The 19175-nt window shown below is 44.4% G+C and overlaps 1 protein-coding gene across 1 annotated transcript in view; it reads left to right on the top strand.

Annotated features, from left to right (window-relative positions):
* COL17A1 (collagen type XVII alpha 1 chain) overlaps window positions 1–19175 on the top strand; it is a 35990-nt gene that overhangs the window by 11488 nt on the left and 5327 nt on the right. Inside the window, exons 10-46 of the mRNA XM_068688424.1 lie at window positions 758–913; window positions 1671–1742; window positions 1855–1926; window positions 2281–2346; window positions 3633–3797; window positions 4333–4422; window positions 4557–4601; window positions 4683–4832; window positions 5492–5707; window positions 6291–6329; window positions 6755–6781; window positions 7251–7277; window positions 7756–7818; window positions 7992–8096; window positions 8606–8668; window positions 9331–9366; window positions 9508–9561; window positions 9923–9958; window positions 10157–10192; window positions 10585–10647; window positions 11002–11037; window positions 11407–11478; window positions 11840–11866; window positions 12548–12583; window positions 13154–13189; window positions 13408–13488; window positions 14349–14384; window positions 15041–15121; window positions 15895–15948; window positions 16070–16111; window positions 16910–16972; window positions 17132–17191; window positions 17708–17734; window positions 17821–17862; window positions 18021–18077; window positions 18350–18397; window positions 18827–18940. Of these exons, the coding sequence (XP_068544525.1) occupies window positions 758–913; window positions 1671–1742; window positions 1855–1926; window positions 2281–2346; window positions 3633–3797; window positions 4333–4422; window positions 4557–4601; window positions 4683–4832; window positions 5492–5707; window positions 6291–6329; window positions 6755–6781; window positions 7251–7277; window positions 7756–7818; window positions 7992–8096; window positions 8606–8668; window positions 9331–9366; window positions 9508–9561; window positions 9923–9958; window positions 10157–10192; window positions 10585–10647; window positions 11002–11037; window positions 11407–11478; window positions 11840–11866; window positions 12548–12583; window positions 13154–13189; window positions 13408–13488; window positions 14349–14384; window positions 15041–15121; window positions 15895–15948; window positions 16070–16111; window positions 16910–16972; window positions 17132–17191; window positions 17708–17734; window positions 17821–17862; window positions 18021–18077; window positions 18350–18397; window positions 18827–18940 (2493 nt within the window). The remainder of the gene's footprint in view (window positions 1–757; window positions 914–1670; window positions 1743–1854; window positions 1927–2280; window positions 2347–3632; window positions 3798–4332; window positions 4423–4556; window positions 4602–4682; window positions 4833–5491; window positions 5708–6290; window positions 6330–6754; window positions 6782–7250; window positions 7278–7755; window positions 7819–7991; window positions 8097–8605; window positions 8669–9330; window positions 9367–9507; window positions 9562–9922; window positions 9959–10156; window positions 10193–10584; window positions 10648–11001; window positions 11038–11406; window positions 11479–11839; window positions 11867–12547; window positions 12584–13153; window positions 13190–13407; window positions 13489–14348; window positions 14385–15040; window positions 15122–15894; window positions 15949–16069; window positions 16112–16909; window positions 16973–17131; window positions 17192–17707; window positions 17735–17820; window positions 17863–18020; window positions 18078–18349; window positions 18398–18826; window positions 18941–19175) is intronic.

Below are 19175 nucleotides of genomic sequence, written 5' to 3'. Positions count from 1 at the left end.
TAAGCCAGTTGCTGCTGCCAGCAGCTTTAATCCAGAGGTACTGCTGGCAGAGACCAGAGCTCCAAGTAAACATGTCTTACAGTGGCATTATCTCTTGTCTCTGAGCAAGATGAAGATAGCACTGAAGACAACATTTGGGTCAGTGTTTGTTTCATTGGCCATACCACTGGTTCAGAAATCAGTAGAATTTGATAATAATAGAAATACTATTTGAAATAACTAGCTTTTGTTATTTATAAGGCCCACAGCAGTGCTTGAGGTAGTGGTGTTCACATTCACTCCACTGTTCTCCACCAGTATGTAGGAACAAGGAATGTCTTTTTTCTTTCTGCTGGCTCAAATCCTGCCTCAAACTGGGAATTTTAGTCCAGTACAAAAGTGAGCCAGAGCCACACATGTGGGAAGCAAAAATCATAGGTTTCACACTCCAGGATGATTTATTAATAGGAACATGGAACGAAGTACATTAAGTGTTTTATTGTGGTATCACAGCATCTATAAATAATGAAATCTCCTCAAGGCATTTTGTGAATGGTCATGCTATCAGGTCAGTCCATTGTTTAAAATTCAGGTGGGCTGTAGTCCGCTGGCATTTGAGATCAATTATACCATCTTAACCTGGAGTCACTGCATGGACTCCACTACGTTAATTGAAATCTAAGGCAGATTAATTTGTCTGCCACATAAACCTGCAGTGCATGCTAAATCACAAGCCTGGTCCTGTTGAAAACCATTACTGTTTTGTCTTTTTTTACAGTGTCGGGGACATATGATACAACCATACTGAATACTGCCCTCCCTTCATACAACTGGTCCTCAACTCTGCCTGCTGGGTCTTCCCTTGGCGGATACCACAACAGCATGGCCCAGAGCTCGTCCTTGATCAATGCTATGTCTCACTCTACAGGATCAGGTACGTTCCCGGGACTGCCCAGGCTGGCAGAAAAAAAAAAAAACATGCTGAAACTGGGTCAAAAGTAGTGCTCTTTCTGCAGAGAGAGAATTTAAATTATGGAAGAGTAAAGTGGCAGAAGATAGGCTTACATTTTCTCTGCTTTTCTGTAACTTCATGCTCTTTGCTTCCACACTGACTGTATTTGAAAGTTATTGTTTGTGAGGATCAATCATCCTGACTGCCTGATCTGTCTTTGAACTTTTATGATAGCTTTGTTATTGACTTAAATGAGGCTCACATTCTCTATCAAAACTAGTTTTAGACTCTAGTGAACTTCAGATGATTCTGGTTCACTGTAAGAACACCTGGTTCTAATCCTTCAGTCCTCTTACACTAAAGATGTAATCAATAAATCTTGACTGTGATTACACCTTGTAAGACCTGCCTCTAAGTACCAGGGATGCTGTTATTTCCCAGATGCAGAGAAAAGAGTGCAGGAAGCTTCATGATAGTGTACTACTAAAAGCTTTGCTTTCTCACATTATCTCATGATTGCAACTTGTCTGATACGGGATTTTCTCCCCTTTGTGAATTCTGTAAAAGCATGGTTTGGTGTCACAATTTTCAAGATTTTTCCTCCGTGTAATTACTGTGCATTTTCACTAACTGCATTTTCAAGTGACCCTTACTCTTAAGTTCTGTAGCTATGCCACTGGCTTGGTGCTGGATTTCTGATTCCATAGAAGTAATAAAATTTGTTTTCCTCTTTTTGCAGTTTTTGGTGTTCCAAATAACCTGGCTCCCACCAATCATGCTCTGAACACAGGCCTGAGCACTTCCTCAACAGGTCAGATTTTTCTGTTCTTCCTTTCAAACTTTCACAGCATAACTGTCCTGGCAGACACGTACAATGAACTGCCCTGCAGGACTCCTACAACTCCTATAATTTTTCTTTGCAGTGTTTGGAGTTCAAAACAACCTGTCACCAAACTCTTCAACCCTGACCCAGAATGCCTCTGCAGCCTCCACAGGTCAGCAACAATTTAAGCCTAGAGAAAATGTGGTGTGTGCTGCCTCCTCCCACCTTTTCTGCAGTGACTAGAATGTTCATCCTGACAGCGGTTCCTTCACTGCCCTCTGCTGGTGTGGAGCAGGGTGGTGTGAGGAGATACTGAGGAACATTTCCTCTCCTTTTCCTATGCAGGAATGGCTCCCAGTCCCTATGTAAGCACTAGAAACTTTTTTACTAGGGAAGCCCATGCTCATTTGAGTTTTCCTCAGTGCCTTAAATGAGAAAAGATTCCTGAAACGATGTGTAGCCCAAGGCTGGTATGTGTAGGTACCTTGTCCTCCATCTCTTTCATTCTGGGATTTCTTCATTGCAGCATATGGGATGAAGAACACTTCTCAGAGCAACACCATGGCTAGTACTGGTGTGTCTGCCTCAGCAGGTGAGCGTACCATTTCCAGTTGTTTAGGTGTGGCTTTGTACAAGCATGTCATGATAGCAGTGAGTAAGAGATTCAGCCAGCTATGTGCTACTAACACCTGACTCCTCAGGAGCATGACTTGTAACTAGCCAAGCCCCTCCCCAGTGCCTTTCTGAAAAGAAGGCAAGTGACCCAGAATCTCAGAATGAGAAAATTGGCTGGCCTGAGTGAGATCTCCCCCACTTTGTGGTAACTTGGATAATCTTACTGAAGCTATTTCAGCTCAGTAGACAACTGAATAGATCACACATGTGACATTGTGCTTCATATGAAGCCAAAACATTGGCAAGGTTACACTTAACCATTATTTTTTCAGTAGTATCAGCCTTGACCATTCAAAAAACAAGGATTTGATGATCAGATTGTTTGATTAATGAGAGAAGCTGAGGTCTTTCTACTGGCCTTTGGTCTCTGAACGGTTGGGATTCAACTTTTCAAGCTTATTTTCTGTAACTACGACAGCTATGAATAAGACTTTTATTTTTTGTTTAAGGGAAGTCAAGTTTCTTTTGTAATCCAAGTTCTCTCAATGGCAAGCCTTAAAAATATGTGGAAATACAACAGAAGTTATTATAATATTTCTAATGTAGGTTTACTCCAGCTTCGTACTAGAATGATGTAATAACACCAGTCTGTGTATCTTCATTTTCAATGTTCTGTCAATTTCTCTGCAAGCTCAGTTTTGTACACCCTTCCAGTTATATTTGATACTGCCTAATGGCAGAAGGGTGACTACAGCAACATTTCTTAACCTTGTTTGGCCTGAGCCCAACCTCAGTAAGCCACAGTTCAAAGCCTCATGAGCATGCCTGGCTCCCAAGGATATGGAGTGCTTTGTGTTTCCGAGTATCTCTGCTCACCTGCTTAAGATGTGCTGGCTCTGATGAACCTTGTATGTCTCTCTAAGACTGAGTTTCTATGATTCTGTAGTAGGTGTATTTGAGAAGTGAGGTGGTCATTGAGCAAATCATTTTTATATGTTATTGAATTCTACATGTTCTCTGTTTCCTAAAGAAGCTGTTCCCCTGCTAGTGAAATATCGAAAGACAACTCTAATAAAATTTAATGAAACACAGCACTCCACTTATCTTCAAGTGATCAGTGTGTCTCTTGCTGGCTTGTAGTGGTGGCAACCCCAATCACAACAGGACTCCCTGTTCTCACAAACAAAAGTGTTGTAAGTTGCAATTATGACTCTTTGGCCATGCTCATCTCCTCCTCTTTCCTGTCCTTTACCAATATTCCAGGAGGAACTGTTTTGAGCTCCCAGGGGGATGACATTCTGCGCAAAGACTGCAAGTTCCTGCTGCTGGAGAAGGACAATGCCCCAGCAAAGAAGGAGATGGAGCTCTTGATCATGACAAAGGATAGTGGCAAAGTCTTTAGTGCCTCGAACACCGGGCTTAATGGAGGTAACTTCTCTTCCTTGGGATGTGTGGGTATGCTGAGTGTAGGGAAATGGAGAGTGATCATAAAGGGCAGGTAAATCAGAAGCATCTCCACAGGGCACATTCTGGAGATGGTGAATTTTGACAGAGCTTCAGTGAGAACAACGTGGCTTGGGGGAATGTATAAGAAGAGTCCTACACATGCAGCCAGATCAACTCTGCCAGTGTAGAGTCTTCTCTATCTGTGGAGTTCAGAGCTCAGGACACTACACCTGACTCAAACCCCTGCAGCCCAGCCATGAAGCTTGGGCAGGCATTTAGCCTTTAACCATGCCAGTAGGATTTAGGTCTAGCCTGTGCATTTAAAGCTCCAGAGCATGCCTTGTGACATTTCACGCAGCTCAGGAACCTCAAAAACAGAAACTAGATCTGCAGCTGGCTTAAACTGACAGAACTGTTGTGGCTTCCTAGTAAAAAACATGCCTTTTGCCTTTGGGAAAAAAAAAAAAAGGCTTGGTTCCTGTTGTAATGTTTTCAATTACATTTGGTTCCTGTTCAGGATCCTTTGCAGAAGACACACTGAAGAAAGAGAAGCAAGGATTTTCTTCTTCTTACGCTACAGATACGGGCCTCAAATCAGATGCAAATGGTAAGTTTGCCCCTATGGCAATGCAAGAGAACTACCTCCTTCTGCCTCCAATACTACCTTCCCCCTGCAAGCCCATGCACCAAGTTTGATTATGCATGGAAAGACTGCTAAATCTTCTTCTACTGTTACAACAGGAGGACTGAAATCGGTACCAACAAGGGACAAAGCAACATATGCGGGTAAGTGTTGCTGTTCAGACTTTGACTCTGACTCTGAAATCAAGGAGCTGTTCACTGTGAGAGTGCCCTTCCCTCTTTCAGAAATACGAAATGGCGATGTGGGGGGTGCAGTTGGATCAGCACCATCTTGGTGTCCCTGTGGTTCCTGCTGTAGCTGGTGGAAATGGCTCCTGGGTTTGCTTCTGGCCTGGTTGCTTCTTCTCGGGTTACTCTTTGGACTCATTGCTCTGGGTAAGAAATGAACACAAGAGCTGGCTGGGTCACAGACCTCCATGTGTAGTTAACATTGGGACTGAACAGAAATCCACCTCTGTGTGTCCCTGTCCCTGAGAAAGATTAAAGCCATGGTGAGAAGGAGAGAAAGGGAAGCTGCAGAAGTAAGGTCTCCCTTCTGCTTACAGGAGGGAGTTTGATATGGAGGAATAAAATGTTGAATAGAACAGAAAGAATAAGAGAGGGTTTAAGCTGGCAAAGAGGCCAAGCAAACTGTAACTCACTACCAGAGCTGCCAAGCCAAAGAGCTGAGGAGGAGCATGTTCAGTGCTCAAAATTGTGACTGCCACCAACATATTACAAATGGACAGAAAGAATGGATAAGGAATATAAACCTGCAATGAAGGCTTATATAGTCTTGGGGTGAGGAGAGTGGGAAAACTTCTGAGGTCTGAAGTCTTTCTTCTCCTTGGAGACTATCAGATTCCAAAGCTGTCATTTAAACTCCAGATTTCCCTGCTAGGAAAAAAAAAAAAAAAAAGTGATGCAAAGAATAGTCCTGCAAAATTCAGTGTCCATAGCTCTCTGTCACAGTGATGCCTTCTCACTGCTATTAGAAGTCCCTGGTATAGAACCTGCATCTACATGTTCCCAAACATTTTACTTTAACCTTCCAGCGGAAGAAGTGAGAAAGCTGAAATCTCGCGTGGATGACCTGGAAAAAATCAATCACAGCTTCCTGGCAGTTAACCGCGGGAGTCCAAGCATAGCAAAAGACGTTTCAAAAGTAGACTATCTTCAAGGTGTGGCACCCTCTTCAACATTCTCTCTTGAAAATGAAGAATCAGTTTGGTTGATGGTGAAGAGCAGACTGAACAAGGAAATAGAACGAGGTGAGCAGAGTAAATGTCCTGCTGCATGAGACCAGATTATTTAAAGGGGAGTGGGAAAGTTTGACTTCCTAAGGACCTAAAGACCGAACTTCTGGAGTGCAGTGCAGTCTCTCAGATACAGAATCCTCACCTGTCCTCAAAGAGCTTTGCTGGAGCACAGAACGCTGCCAACTGACAGAGGTGGTGCATCCTTTAAAGCTAGCAGGGATGGGAGAAGAAAGGAAGCTGTAGCAAGTGAGATTTCCGTTTTGAAAGAACTGCACAGAAAAAATGAACCCACAGCTTATTTGTCATGCTACTTTTGGTAGCAAGGGAAGGATTATGTATTTCTCTTTCAATGGAAATGGGCTAAGAAGAGAGGAGCCTGCATTTTCACAGCTTCAGAGGTTTCACGTAACTCTTAGCAGTTCAAGGGTTTGCAAAGGCAAATTTGTTGAGGAAACTCTACTCCCAAAGCCATATCGTGTTTGATAATCTGTGCTACTTGCAGCCTCAAAATCTGATTAGAAGGATGTTTGTGTGTGAATTGAGTAGCTACTTTGCTGTGTAATACAGCCTAACAGCACTTTTTTTCCTGTTGCAGGCTACTTCCGAGGGGAGAGAGGAGAACCTGGTATGAAAGGTACAGCCATCTAGTCCTTCTGTTCCCCTGTCCTAGTCCTTGGTTCTGGCAATGCTCAAGTTTGGAGTGGTTGTTGCTACAAGAGGAAGCTGGCAGTGAGAAAGCTGATGTTGGTTTATACTTAAACAAAAAGAGCGTGAAGCTGGTTTGCCACTTAAACTGTGGAGGGCTTGGACCTATGCAGAATTAATACAAGAGGCCCAATCACCCTATACATTGTGTGAGTGTGAAAGGTCAGATCCCATATGTCACTGGTGAGGTGGGTGCACCCTGCACTGTTCAGGGGTGAATTGTCCATGTTCATCTACAACTTGTTTGTATTTTATTGAAAGATAAAAAGCAACTAGAAAAACAAAATACATGAGGAATCACTGGAAATATCTCCAGGATCTCTCCTGATCTTATTTTTCTTCTCTTTTTCTCAGGTGACATGGGAATGCAGGGTCCTAAAGGTGAGTCTGGAGCTACCTGCTGTTTTAGGTTGTTCGACAGCCTTCCATTGGGTCTAGATAGCATATGAATTTTTATTGCCCCAGAAGTTAGACAGAGAAGCTGATGCACCCTGTGGTTCAGATATTGCTGAGACAGTCTTTGCTCTTCCTGGCAAAGGCAATTTTAGAGGTCACAGTAGGAGAGAGAACAATTCTTATTTTGAATCTTTTTTCACCTGGATTAAAATCATTCCTGAGGTAAAACTATACCTGGTTTAATCAGAAAGTGCTTCAGAGATTTTTGTGTAGTGTGAACAATTCAATCCATTGCATAAATACAAGGGGCCCAGCATGGCATTGCTGGAGAAGGTAGAACTTGTAAACATGCCAGTAACATAAACTCCTTTTTATGAGGGGGTGAGAATCAGTCAAATGTAAAAAACAGGGAAGATATATTCCTCACTGACTGTCTATTTCTTTCTCCCTGCAGGAGATCGAGGACTTCCTGGTGTCCCAGGTGAGCAGTAGTACAATTCCCCTTTGAGGGAGGACACTTAGTGATGTTACTGTTGACATTGCTGTTGACAAAAACAAATTTTGCACTGCAAATCTTGCTCAAGGTGCAGATGGACTAAGTCACTTGATTAATACCTTGATAATGAGCTACAGAGATTTGGTTATACATGTAAGCACAGCCTCAACCTGACTTTCCTTTATTTGACCATTACTAATTTGGGGGTGTGAAGATCCCAGCCCACTTTCGAAAGAGTCCCACAGCTACATGAGTACTTGGCCTGACTTCCTTGTGCTCTTATATTTGTTATGCTCTTTTAAAGACATACCTGTTTGAGTACCCAACCCGCAAATAATAAATCCTTTAGCCCAGCTGCTGAATCCCTCCAGGTTTCAGGTTCCCAGGTTCCACTAATTTGTGTGTTATTCATTCATGGTACACAGACAAGGACTCTGAACATTTGCTGTGTTTTTCTTTCCAGGCATTCCTGGTCCAATTGGGCACCAAGGGCCAGAAGGACCAAAGGGACAGAAAGGGAGCATGGGTAAGCATCTTCAGCAGTGCTGCAAGTCTCTCATGGCTGTTTGGCGCTTGACAAGGGAATCCAGACATAGCTTGGTGTGATCATTGCTTTCCCCCATGGAGGCAGACATGGATCTTTCTTGCTCAAGGCCTGCGTAAAGACAGCTTTTCTAACAAGGCATTTGTCTCCTGTAGGTGATCCTGGTATGGAGGGTCCCATGGGACAAAGAGGTCGAGAAGGGTTACCAGGACCTCGAGGAGAGCCTGGACCACCTGGATTTGGAGAAAAAGGAGACAGAGGTAGGAACTGGATCTCTTGTTCTTGGATAATGCTGAGATAGACAAAAGCTGGAGTTTGGTCCTGATTTATCAGACACCTCAGGAATAGGATTTGATTTGATTATTCAAATCCAAATTTCATTTTAGATGTTCCCAACACAGACAAATGTGACTTAAGGGGGGTTTGTGCCAAGCTTACAGAGGGCAAACAAGTAATTTTGTTTTGCCAGATTTCACCGTCAAGTTTAAGTTTGGCAGAAGCAAAAGCTCTTAGCATCAAGGTCATCTTCTTCCCTGCTATCCACCTCACCTAAGCTGGGGGTTTATTCTCTTTCTCATCCTAAAGATCAGTGAGATGGGATTTTTTTCTTGGACAATGCGTGTTTATTTGTCTGTTTTGAACTGACAAGCAGATTACCTAGCAGATTGTTCATGTCACTTGCCAGAGAAAATAATAATGGAAAATGGGGATTGGGAAAACGGGATCACAACTGTATTTTATATTATCTATTTCTGCTCTTTTTCTGCAGGTGCTGTTGGTGAGCCAGGTCCTCCAGGGCCACCTGGTCCCCCAGGTTCTGCTGGCCTTAAAGGTAAATATGGACAGAGAGAACCTAGCAGACTGTCTAGGTGCACTGTGAGGTGGAAATGAACACTCCAGCCTTCCTGTTTCACTTATATTGCACTTCATTAATCAGAAAAATAAATTGGCAGTCCTCATTTTAGCTAAAATTTACTTTGGTAGGTACATATAACCTTTAGAGCAATAAATTCTTGGGGATTTTTAGTGAGAGTGGGGATCAGCAGAGAGTTTTCAAAAAATGTCAATTAGTAATATATGTGTCCATCTGTTTTTTCTCTGCTTTCAGATATGGTAGGGTAAATTCCATACCCCTAACAGGTTGTTAATAGAGTTACAGCTCTGCAGTTCATGTAATGGGGATCCAAATTGCTCTATAAAGAATGGATCCTACCTGGAGCACAGATCCCAACATCTCAGCCAAGATGGAAGGCTTTAGTCCCTTTATCTTACCTTAGGGAAAACCAGTTCCTCTATGTTACAAGAACTAAGTTGTGTAGATTCAATGTTCTGCTTTTCAAGATGCCAGTGATGCCATTTCTTTTAGGGGCTAAGGAGATCCTGATCTCTTAAACATCCTTTGGGTTGTGGATGCTGCTGGTCAAACTCAAAGATATTTTGTTCATTGTCTAATTGCAGTGATACTGAAAGAAATTCTGTGTTCCTTATTCGCAGGTCTGACGGGTTCTCCAGGACCCCAAGGCCCTCCAGGTGAGTGCTGCCTTCCTTTGCTATGGTGCCTTACAGACTAGAGGGGAAAAAAAATAGTGACAACTTCTCACAGTTTGTCTTCCTTAGTGGTGCTTAGTCATCAGCAGGATGAATTAACTCCCTCATCTCATTTTTCTGCAGGTCCTCCTGGCCTACAAGGATTTAGAGGAGAAGCAGGTCTCCCAGGTGCTAAAGGTAAACTTCTCTTCCCCTGTGCAATTAGAGCAGCACTAGCTGATGTTCCTTTTCCAGCACTGCTCTGAGAAACACACTTGGTCTGAGCATAGTGTTGAGGTGCTAGCAGCAGAGAAAAGTGTAAGAGGAGGAGGAACTAGACTCAGTGGTTATGAGAAAATACTGAGAAATAGAAGAGAGAGATAACAGAGAAATCTGGATGAGGAAACATGGATGGAGCTGCAATGAAGGAAAGGAAGTTCCAGTTTGAGTTTCTCTGATAACGGAATTTGTGTTTCTTCTATGACTTTCTTTGGTGTATGGAATTTCTTTCCTTTCTGACTTGTTATTGCTATTGTTCAATCATCCATTTATCTTTCAGGTGAGAAAGGAGCTGCTGGAGCCCCTGGACCCAAAGGTATGTTGATCAATTAAATATTTTTTCTGGATAATTTATTTAGGCTCCTTCAGATATGAATACTGTCCATAGGAATTAACTCTACCCTTCTTTGGCTTGCTCTTTTGTGCTTTTGTCAGAAAGCAGACTGTCTTTGTCTGATGAAAAGATTTCACAATGAAGCAGTCTCACAGAATCCTTTCCTTTTTTGTACTGCAGGTGACCAGGGTGAGAAGGGTTCTCGTGGAATGACAGGTCAGTGGATTGTTTTCCTGAAATAGCAGCCTTTCTAATATGCACATGAATTATTTGAATTTTCAAAGAACAGACAGCCCAGTCAATCTTAGATAGCTTTATGAAAAAGTTACTGGTTATAGGAGTTCTATTTTATGCACTCAAGTTTTAACTAAATAGTTCCCATCCTTGGTAGGAATCTTTGTGTTTGTCTTTTGGGGAAATTCTCTCTCCTATGAACTGTATTCACTTCCCTTGAACACTTTTAATGCCCAGAAACAGTCATGAATCATAAGGCCTGAACATCCTGTCAATGCTGGTTTTCAGTTGCAAAGCACCAAATATTGCTAACGGTCATAACTTGCATCTTCACCAAGATCTGTTTGATCCATTTTTGCGTCATCTCATTACAGGTGAACAAGGCTCAAGAGGTATACCTGGTCCTCCAGGAGAGCCAGGGGCCAAAGGACCACCAGGTGAGTAACAGAAAAAGCTATGTTTATGTGTTGGACAATGCCATTTCCACCCTGAGTCTGTTTTTGTGAGCACAGACAAGGGAACAACTTGTGAACGGAATTGTATTGGTTTTGATCACAGGTCTTTTCTCTAGATAGCTAAAATCAGTCTGTACGCTCAGAAAAGTTGTCCTGCACTTTAGTTTCAAGTGAACTTTTTCTGGATCTTCAATAACTGCAGCCAAGGTTTTATTCAGATGCAATAAGAAAAGCCACTTCCTAGTGCTTAGGGCTGTACTCCGCTTAGTAGGAAGACTGGGCAACTGAGTTACTATTTTACCAGTCCCTGAGAATCTCTTTTTTTTTTTTGGACAGGACAAGCTGGCCGTGATGGGAAGCCAGGTGAAAAAGGTAAGAGATTTCTCTGAGGTAGAAGAGCAGGTACTTTCTGATTTGGCAGGCAGTTGATTTGTAAAAAGGGTGGGAGAAGATGGCAGCTGGTTCGTGACCTGGGACATGTCAGGAAAACTGTAGTCACCTTGTAGGCATGGAACTGAGACATATAACGGAGCTGGCTGTAAATTTGTGACTGAATTGTTCTCACTGCAATTCTTTTCTGGCATGGGGGTTCACCTCTCAGACCTCTGTCACTGAAATTGGCCCCTTGGCTATGAGGTACAGAAGGTATAGATGGGATGGCTGGTGGCCAAGCTTGAATGGATTGGATTGGTAGATTATAAATCGTAGATTGTGAGTTGTTAATGGTGATTATATCCCTAGGTGAACCGGGTCTTATGGGAATGCCAGGAGCCCGAGGCCCTCCAGGACCTTCTGGAGATGCAGGAGAGCCAGGTAAAAGCATACAGAGAACAAAAATAATTATTTTCCTGGTCAGGAACACGTCTCTGTCAACAATTCCCGGTCTTATTTTGAAGTTAAGACTGGCAGAGGATCTCTGTAGAGTAAGACGGTGATAAAAAGAAAATACAAAGGGAATTTAGACCCTTTGTGATCTCAGGATTGCACACACTGCAGGCCAGAACAGCAGTGCCAACATTCAGTTTACATACCAGGTGCTAGGCCAACTTGAACCACCTGTGGGCTGTGTGCTGTATTTTTAAGCAAATGTAATCTTTTTTTTCCTTGTCTATCCTTCCCCCTGACCAAAATTTGTTTAGATATCTTAGAATATTTGCCCTTTTTTTTCCCCCAGGTCTCACAGGACCCCAAGGACCTCCAGGTAGGTTTATTCACCATGTTTAAGTTTATCAATGACACACTTTGATACAGGCAAAAACCCTTTGTGATTTTTCCCTCTGTACAACTCAGGGCTCCTGACGTGATATTCCAAGGTTTCTTCTTCCTTGGCTTTTGAGACAGACTTTATGGTTGGTGCATAAGTTTTGAGGAAAGCAGAGCCTTGGAGTGTTTGAAAGTTTGCCCAGAACATAATTTGCAACAAAGAACGTGTTTCAGTTCCCTGCATATCACTGAAAAATCCTTCTAATCAGCAGCAGAAACAGAGGGGAGAGGTGGAAACAGAGGATGTGATGTTCTGCAAGCAGAAGTGGTTTGGGGGGCACGTCACCAGGGAATTTAGCCAGGAGCCTCAGAGCAGGGAGCAGTACCTGGGAGAAGTTGCAGGCAAATCTGGTGAGCAGTGCCATCGTTCAGAGAGCAGAGGGAGAAGGGAGGCCCTTACCTCTGCCCAAGGACACCACCAGCTCAGTCTGCCACAAAACCCTCCACCTGCTGTCAGGACCTTGTGAAGTAGGCAAACATGTTTATAAATGCTGAAAGCCAGGTTCTTGTGTAGGAAGTTCCTTTTATAAATCTACAAGTGAAGCTCACTGGGGTACCTGAGTGAAACAGAATGATATTTGTGCTACCTATTTAAAATTGTTTGTCTACCTTGTATCAGGACTTCCAGGGAACCCCGGCAGACCAGGGACTAAAGGTGAGCTTTGTTTCTTCCCTGATACTCATTTTCTCTCTAAGCACTTCATTTGAAGGAGGATTAGCTGCTCTGCTGCCCAGTCCCTGAATCAACAGTGGCATCTAGTGGCTTTAGGAAAGGAAGTTTTGTGGAATAGTTGATAGCCAAAGCCTTCCTGAGCACACATGAAAGGCAGGGCACCCACTAAGGTACTCATCAGAGCTAGTTCTCCAGCTGAGAAAACCTTAGCAAACCTGGTTCTACCCTGGGCATGTGAGCGTGATGCCTGGTGACTGCAGGGGTATCTGTGCACCTTTCTCAGATAAATCAAGGCCTGTTGTCTATTCTGGCAGATGTGATGCTTGGAAAGATCAGAGAACCTGGATTATCTCTGGATTATATCTGTGGATTAGCCAGGCTTTGTTGCTTCTTCCACAGCCCTCCAGTGCTGTGATTTCTCACACAAGAAATCAAGGACAAAGAGATCAGGAATCACATGTTTAATAAGACAAATGAGAAAATGTTATTGATACAGTGACAGATCTTCCCCTGAAAAAAAGAAATTCAACTTTTGTCTCTTTCTTTTCTTAGGAGAACCTGGAGCTCCAGGCAAAGTCATCAGTGCTGGTATGTAGTGCTGCGAGAGTCCAGGCACTTCGGCTTTTGGAAGATTTTCTCTGTATTTGTTATGTGTTCTAAATTCATCTTGACTGTGTACCAGGCTTCTACTGGGGGCTCCCAGTGTTGCTATAGATGGTCAAATCATTCCTTAAGGTTAGATTTGTTGCACGTTTGCTGCATGTGTGTGTTATGCATGTGTACAAGCGTACGTATTTGTTTTTCAGAGGGTTCATCGACTATTGCTCTCCCAGGCCCCCCAGGCCCACCTGGCCCACCTGGCCCCACTGGACCCCCTGGTGTTCCAGGTAAAGAAGCTGCAGTGTTTTTTGCAGGCAGCTTGCATTCGTTGCCATGTATCTAGTTCTTAATTTAACCATTGATGTTTATGGTCCCTGCCAGGTGGCCCCATGTAGGAGTCAGGATTGCTCAGGCAGTTTAGACACTCATGGTCCTCACCCTTCCCTGCAGAAAGAACAAGATCTCAGGCAGCATTAGGGAGGCAGTGGCCCTAAAAGAGAAATGGGATACAATCGCAATGATGCAGGACAGAAGGAAGGGCTGGGAAAATGAAGAAACTGGGAAGACTACTGTTACCTCCTGATGACAACTAGAGGCAGGCCAAATTCAGCAACTCAAATCAAGCTCTTTTGCCTCTCAGTAAGGCAAATGTGTGTCTAATCCCTCTCCTCACACCAGAACCAAAATTATTAAGTGCTTTGTTTTTACAGTCTTAACTGTGAACTCAAGACAGCAGAAAGACCGCTCTTAGGTCATTCTCTGCCCTCTAGCATGCTGGTGTCGGGCAGCAAAGTTTCTGGGCCTTGTTTCTCGTGGCACTTCTGTGCCTGTCCCATCTGTGTAGCTGGCACTAATCCTGGAGTTGATTTGGTAGAACAAGCCTTTGCAGCAGGGAATGCATGAGGAGGGTTAGACCTATTGCATCTAGGTGGTGGTCAGTGCCATTCTGGTTATTTCCCCAGTCTGAGAGGCACCTAGCACTTTAATGAATTCTTACCCCATAGCAATTCCATTTACTTGAGCAGATGAATACATTATTTGATAGCCTCTGTTCTTATAATGGACCTATTGATTCTCTCCTGCTACTGTAAAATAGAACCAGGAAAATCTAACACAATCTCTTTTTGTTTTTGTTTTTTGAAACCAGGTCCTGTTGGGCCAGCTGGTCTCCCTGGACAGCAAGGTACCATTCTCCATTTGCCCTGGTTCTGCTCCTTAAGAGAACTGAATTCATTAGTTTTCTTTTGTTTCTAGTCTCTCAGCCCTTGGCACAATCTCACTCGCTTTTGTTTGCAGATTTGTTCCTTTCAGTTCATTTTGCTGCATTATTGAGCTTAATTAATCTGTTAAAGAATTTCCATTCTTCCTTTTTTTTCCTTCCCAAGGGAAGGAGGGGATAGTAAGAGCCAGTGTGATGTGGAAGCTGCAAATGTCTTTTTTTTTTTTTTTTTTCTTTCTGTGGTATGGGATATAGCTCAGCTGTATACCTCCTGCTATTCTGAAAGATGCAAGAACAAACTACAGCCAAATTAGTAAAAATGTCACTGAAACCACTGCCAATTAGGCAGACATCTGTTTGGAAAGGCCTGAGCAGAGCTGAGTCTCCTAAGAACCCTTTTTAGCTGGTTTTCTATGGTCCTTTTAGGGCAAATTGTGCAGTAATTTCCACGTTTGAGTCCAGTGTCCCTCAGAGCCAGGGACTGAGTTAAGGCTTCCAGTTTACATAACTAAAATCTGAACCCATTGTCAGGGAGATGAGGTGTGGGTACAAAATGTCACCCTCTGTCAGTTAACTAATTTGATTTCTCTTTCTTTTTCTCTTTTTTTTTCTTGAAAAAGGTCCACGGGGTGAGAAGGGATCCCCGGGTGAAGCTGTGGTAGAAACTATCAGGACGGAAGTCTCATCACTGGCATCTCAGAGTAAGTGGGCCTGGCTTTCCACTCCTTCCTTTGGACAGGTGCTGGAGGCCCTGAGGCTGCTCCCGGCCAACAGGAGGTGCCTTTACCTCCTTCCCCTCAACAGGCTGTAGGGCAAGTGTGTGTGCATGTGATTAGTGGTGGGACACCAATACCAGCCACCTCTTTTTGCCCTGCTTATCATCCGTGCATCCCAGAGTGCTTTCAAAAGGAGTTAGATGGCACCAGGCTCATGGCACTGAGAGGAAAGCTATGGAGGGGTGGTTAGTGAACAGCTCTCAGCAGGAGAGATGGTCACAGGGCTGTGGGGTCTCAGTCTGGCCTTTCAGACACTGTTTGCACAGGGAGGTTCCCTGAGTAGTATGAACATGGAGCCATCTGTAAGGGGAGAACTGGTTTAAAAGGACGCGTTAATCTGAGCAACAAGGAGGGAAGGTAATCAGAATCTCTCAGCAAATTAGAGGATGAATTCACAGGAGGAAAATGCTATTTCAAGATGGGAATAAGTGGAGCAGAACAGAATGGTTTAGCAGCATCCTGAAGAAAGTGCGAAGCTAGATGTGTGATGCACTTACAGCCAGGATTCTTAGGGTCTGGGACCTCTGTAAGTGTGTAGAAGAGGCAGAAGAGGCAAGGCAGAGGACATCAGAGTCACACTTGCCTGGGTCCACCATTGACTGCAGGAGCTTCTATCAGCAACATACCAAGTGTTTCCATAGCTGCAGTAGCTTCACAGCAACAAGTTTTTCCCTTTTGTCTGTGTTTCATTTGCACAGTGATGGCAGATTTACAAGGGCGAGCAGGACCACCAGGTCCCCCTGGACCACCAGGTATGTAATACAGCAGAATTCAGCACATAAGCAGGGGCACAGAGACACACTCGGCATGCTTCTGGAGCGTGCAGCTGGCCATGTGAACACCCTCTGACACCCCTGTTTGTTTCATCATTAGGTGAATCTGTGCAGGGACCCCCCGGACCTCGTGGCCCACCAGGTAAGAGCTTGTTTCTCTGAAACAACCCTGAAAAGTGAGGTATTTTTTAGTGCCTCTGTCCTGCACTTCGCTGTATGCCAGATAGGATTTTGGACATGTTGGGAGTTGTTAGGACTGACCTCACTGGAAGCAGGATTTCACATAGCGGGTTCCTATTAATACAGTTTCACAGCAGTGAGATGCTGCCCAAGGGAGCAGATTTGCTTTGGCAAAGGTTTGCTAGACAGACTAGTAAGTCATAAGTCATGCTTCTTGGGAAGAAGCTCAGTGTTCTCAAATCCCCAAAGGAAACAACTGCAAACGATTCCTTATTTAATTCTTGCTTATCCAGCTTTAACTTCCAGCTGGGGACAGATGTAGCAGCTCTGACCATGAGTGTCCCCACTCCACTTCTTGTAGCAAAGTGATAGCTTGCCTTCCACGGCCAGAAGAGGGGACATGCAGGGGGGTGTCAGACAAGAGCATAACCCCATTCCTTGCTTTCTGCTCAGTAGCAAAGGGGAGCAGGTCTGGTGTGTGATCATATGAACCTTCTCTCTTAATGCAGCAAAGGCCAGCTGGGATAGGCATGCTGCACCGCAAAGAGGGGAATTTCTCTGTCCTACATCTGCTATAGTGGCAAATGATAATTAAAAGGAACAAAATGGGAGAGTTATGCACAGAAAATAATGACACTAGCTTATACTTGGAAAATTTTGAGTTATCTCTATGGCTGGAGATGGAGGAGCTCTAACATGCCTTTGCTCACGTTACTGAGGCTCACTTTTTCTGAAGCTTGTTTGTGTCCCTTTTGCATAGGAGAGGGATTGCCAGGACCTCCAGGCCCACCAGGGAGACCAGGATCTTCTATATCCACCTCAGGTAGGCTCCTCCCACTCACTCCCTCACCTGTGCCCTGGGAATGTCCTGCCTGTTGTGGTTCCAGAGAGCATACCCTTGGTTTTGAACAGGTGAAACCAAAGGAAACTTGTATCATGTTCTGTTGGATGTCATAAAGAAACATTTTTGTTTTAATTACAGAAACATTCCTCTCAGGCCCACCGGGTCCACCAGGTCCACCAGGCCCGAAGGGAGACCAAGGTGAGTCCTCAGCAAGATTCTGAATGGATCTCAGCACCACAGACTGAAAAGGCAGAAGGAAGGGCTTGGATGCAGAAACTCTCCTGCCTTTCTGTGGCTGTAGGAGAGCTGGCACAGTGGTCACTAAGTAGTATTCCTGCCTGCTTCAGTAAAAACAGTCAGTTGTTGAAGAAATTTATTAGTCTCCAGTACTGATGTCAAGGCATTGTATTCATAGCCCAACCTTGCAAGCCCTTGATGTTCAAGAACATTCAAAACTTCAGATTTGCCATTAAAGAAAGGGGAACAATCTTTTTGCAAAATAGAACATGGACTTAGTAACTCAGTGCGAGGAGGTGGCCGTGTTAAGCATAGCTCAGCTCTCACTTGGTAGGAAAAGAAAGGATCTAATCCCTTTCCCCATTCCTGCCCTGCAAATTGAAGACCACGAGACTGTTCTGCAGGTTGGGCTGGGTTGCTGTTGCAGATCAGAGCAAAACAAATATTAACGATGGTCCTCTGCTCCCTTGTTTTCAGGCGAACCAGGTCCACGAGGATTCACAGGTGAGAAAGTTTCCAGGGGATGTCCCTGGGGTGCAGCGTGGCTTGTTTGTGTATATGACCGCTCCTCCATTCTGTGTCCCATGCAGGAGAACCGGGTGAACCTGGCCTTCCAGGAATCTTCTCCCATGGTCAGTCTGTACCCCTTTTCCTCCTTTAAATTCATTGTCCATAAGCAGATGCCAGGGGGCAAAGTCCTGCTCTATCCTAACTCAGTTTTGGTGGAGCCAGGATTTTGTCCACATGTTCTATTCCTTTGAATCTCTAACTCTCCTTTGGCAATTGGCAGGTGGTACAGTCACCATGCAGGGACCTCCAGGCCCACCAGGTCCACCAGGACCCAAAGGTGAAGTTAAAAATCTTCCTTCTTTCTTTGCTGGTGGCCTTACACGGCTGTGTCGGGTTGGGACTAAGGGATGGAGCAGCCTGCTCCTTTGGGAATTGCAGCTGTTCCCACCCCTGCCTTTTCAGGCACAGCAGAACCGGGGCAATTGAGTTCCTCCAAGGGCTCGGTGGTGGCCTCTCTGCCAAGATGTAGCTCAGCTGTTTTACAAACCAAGGGTGCAGCCTGCAGTGAAACCTGCAATAACTGTCTGTCTCCTTCACTCTATTTTCCAGGTGATGCAGGTGTCCCAGGCGCTCCTGGCATCCCAGGAACATCTCGAGGTAAGAACTGTCATTGCTCTGATGCTACCAGGAAATGCTGATGTTCCTGTCTGGGACTGGGAGCAGCAGGGCAGTGGGGTTAGCCTAATGGGTTTGGGTGCTTTTTGCTCTCTATCCACATTTCTGCCCAGCTTTGTTTTCAGTGCACAAACTGAGCAGGTCTGTCAGTATGAAGCCAGGGAAATCTCTGGATGCAGCCCTGCCCATCTGCATAGGCTGAGTTGTAAGATGCCAAATGAATTAAAGACTCGCTACCTAATAGCCCATGCTTAGAGTGTGTTTGGGGATAGAAGGGGAGCCACTGACTGCATAGGTCATTCCCAAAGCTCTTCCCAGACCTGTAGGAAGGGATTAATGCAAGCTCAATGCTTAGCATTACTTGGTCTAATGCAGCCATGCCAAAAACATTCCTTGCAATGATTTCTGTAGGTGGATCCAGACAAATTCAAGGACCCCCAGGTCCTCCCGGCCCACCCGGTCCTCCTGGCCCAGGTGGAAGTTCATCTCAAGAGATCCAGCAGTATGTCACTGACTACCTGAAAAGTGAGTATGACTGGGTTTTGCTGCAGGTCAGCAGATGCCTGTCTTCCTTTTGCTCCCTGAGCCCCTTGTCACTGTTAGAGGCAGCAGCCCTATTTTTCTTGAATATTATGAAGTGCAGTTGTCTGCTGTGGCCTCTGCAGAACTGTTCTTCTGTAGCCCTGCTTTTTCCCTAGGGGAAAAGGGTCCAATAATTGTGCATTTGGCCGTCATCTTCCCTCTAATGATGTGAGCATAT

This window comes from Anas acuta, chromosome 7, assembly GCF_963932015.1.
Source record: "Anas acuta chromosome 7, bAnaAcu1.1, whole genome shotgun sequence".
Lineage (NCBI taxonomy): Eukaryota > Metazoa > Chordata > Aves > Anseriformes > Anatidae > Anas > Anas acuta.
The sequence above is the reverse complement of the archived record's forward strand: the minus strand, read 5'-3'. Positions and strand labels throughout refer to the sequence as shown.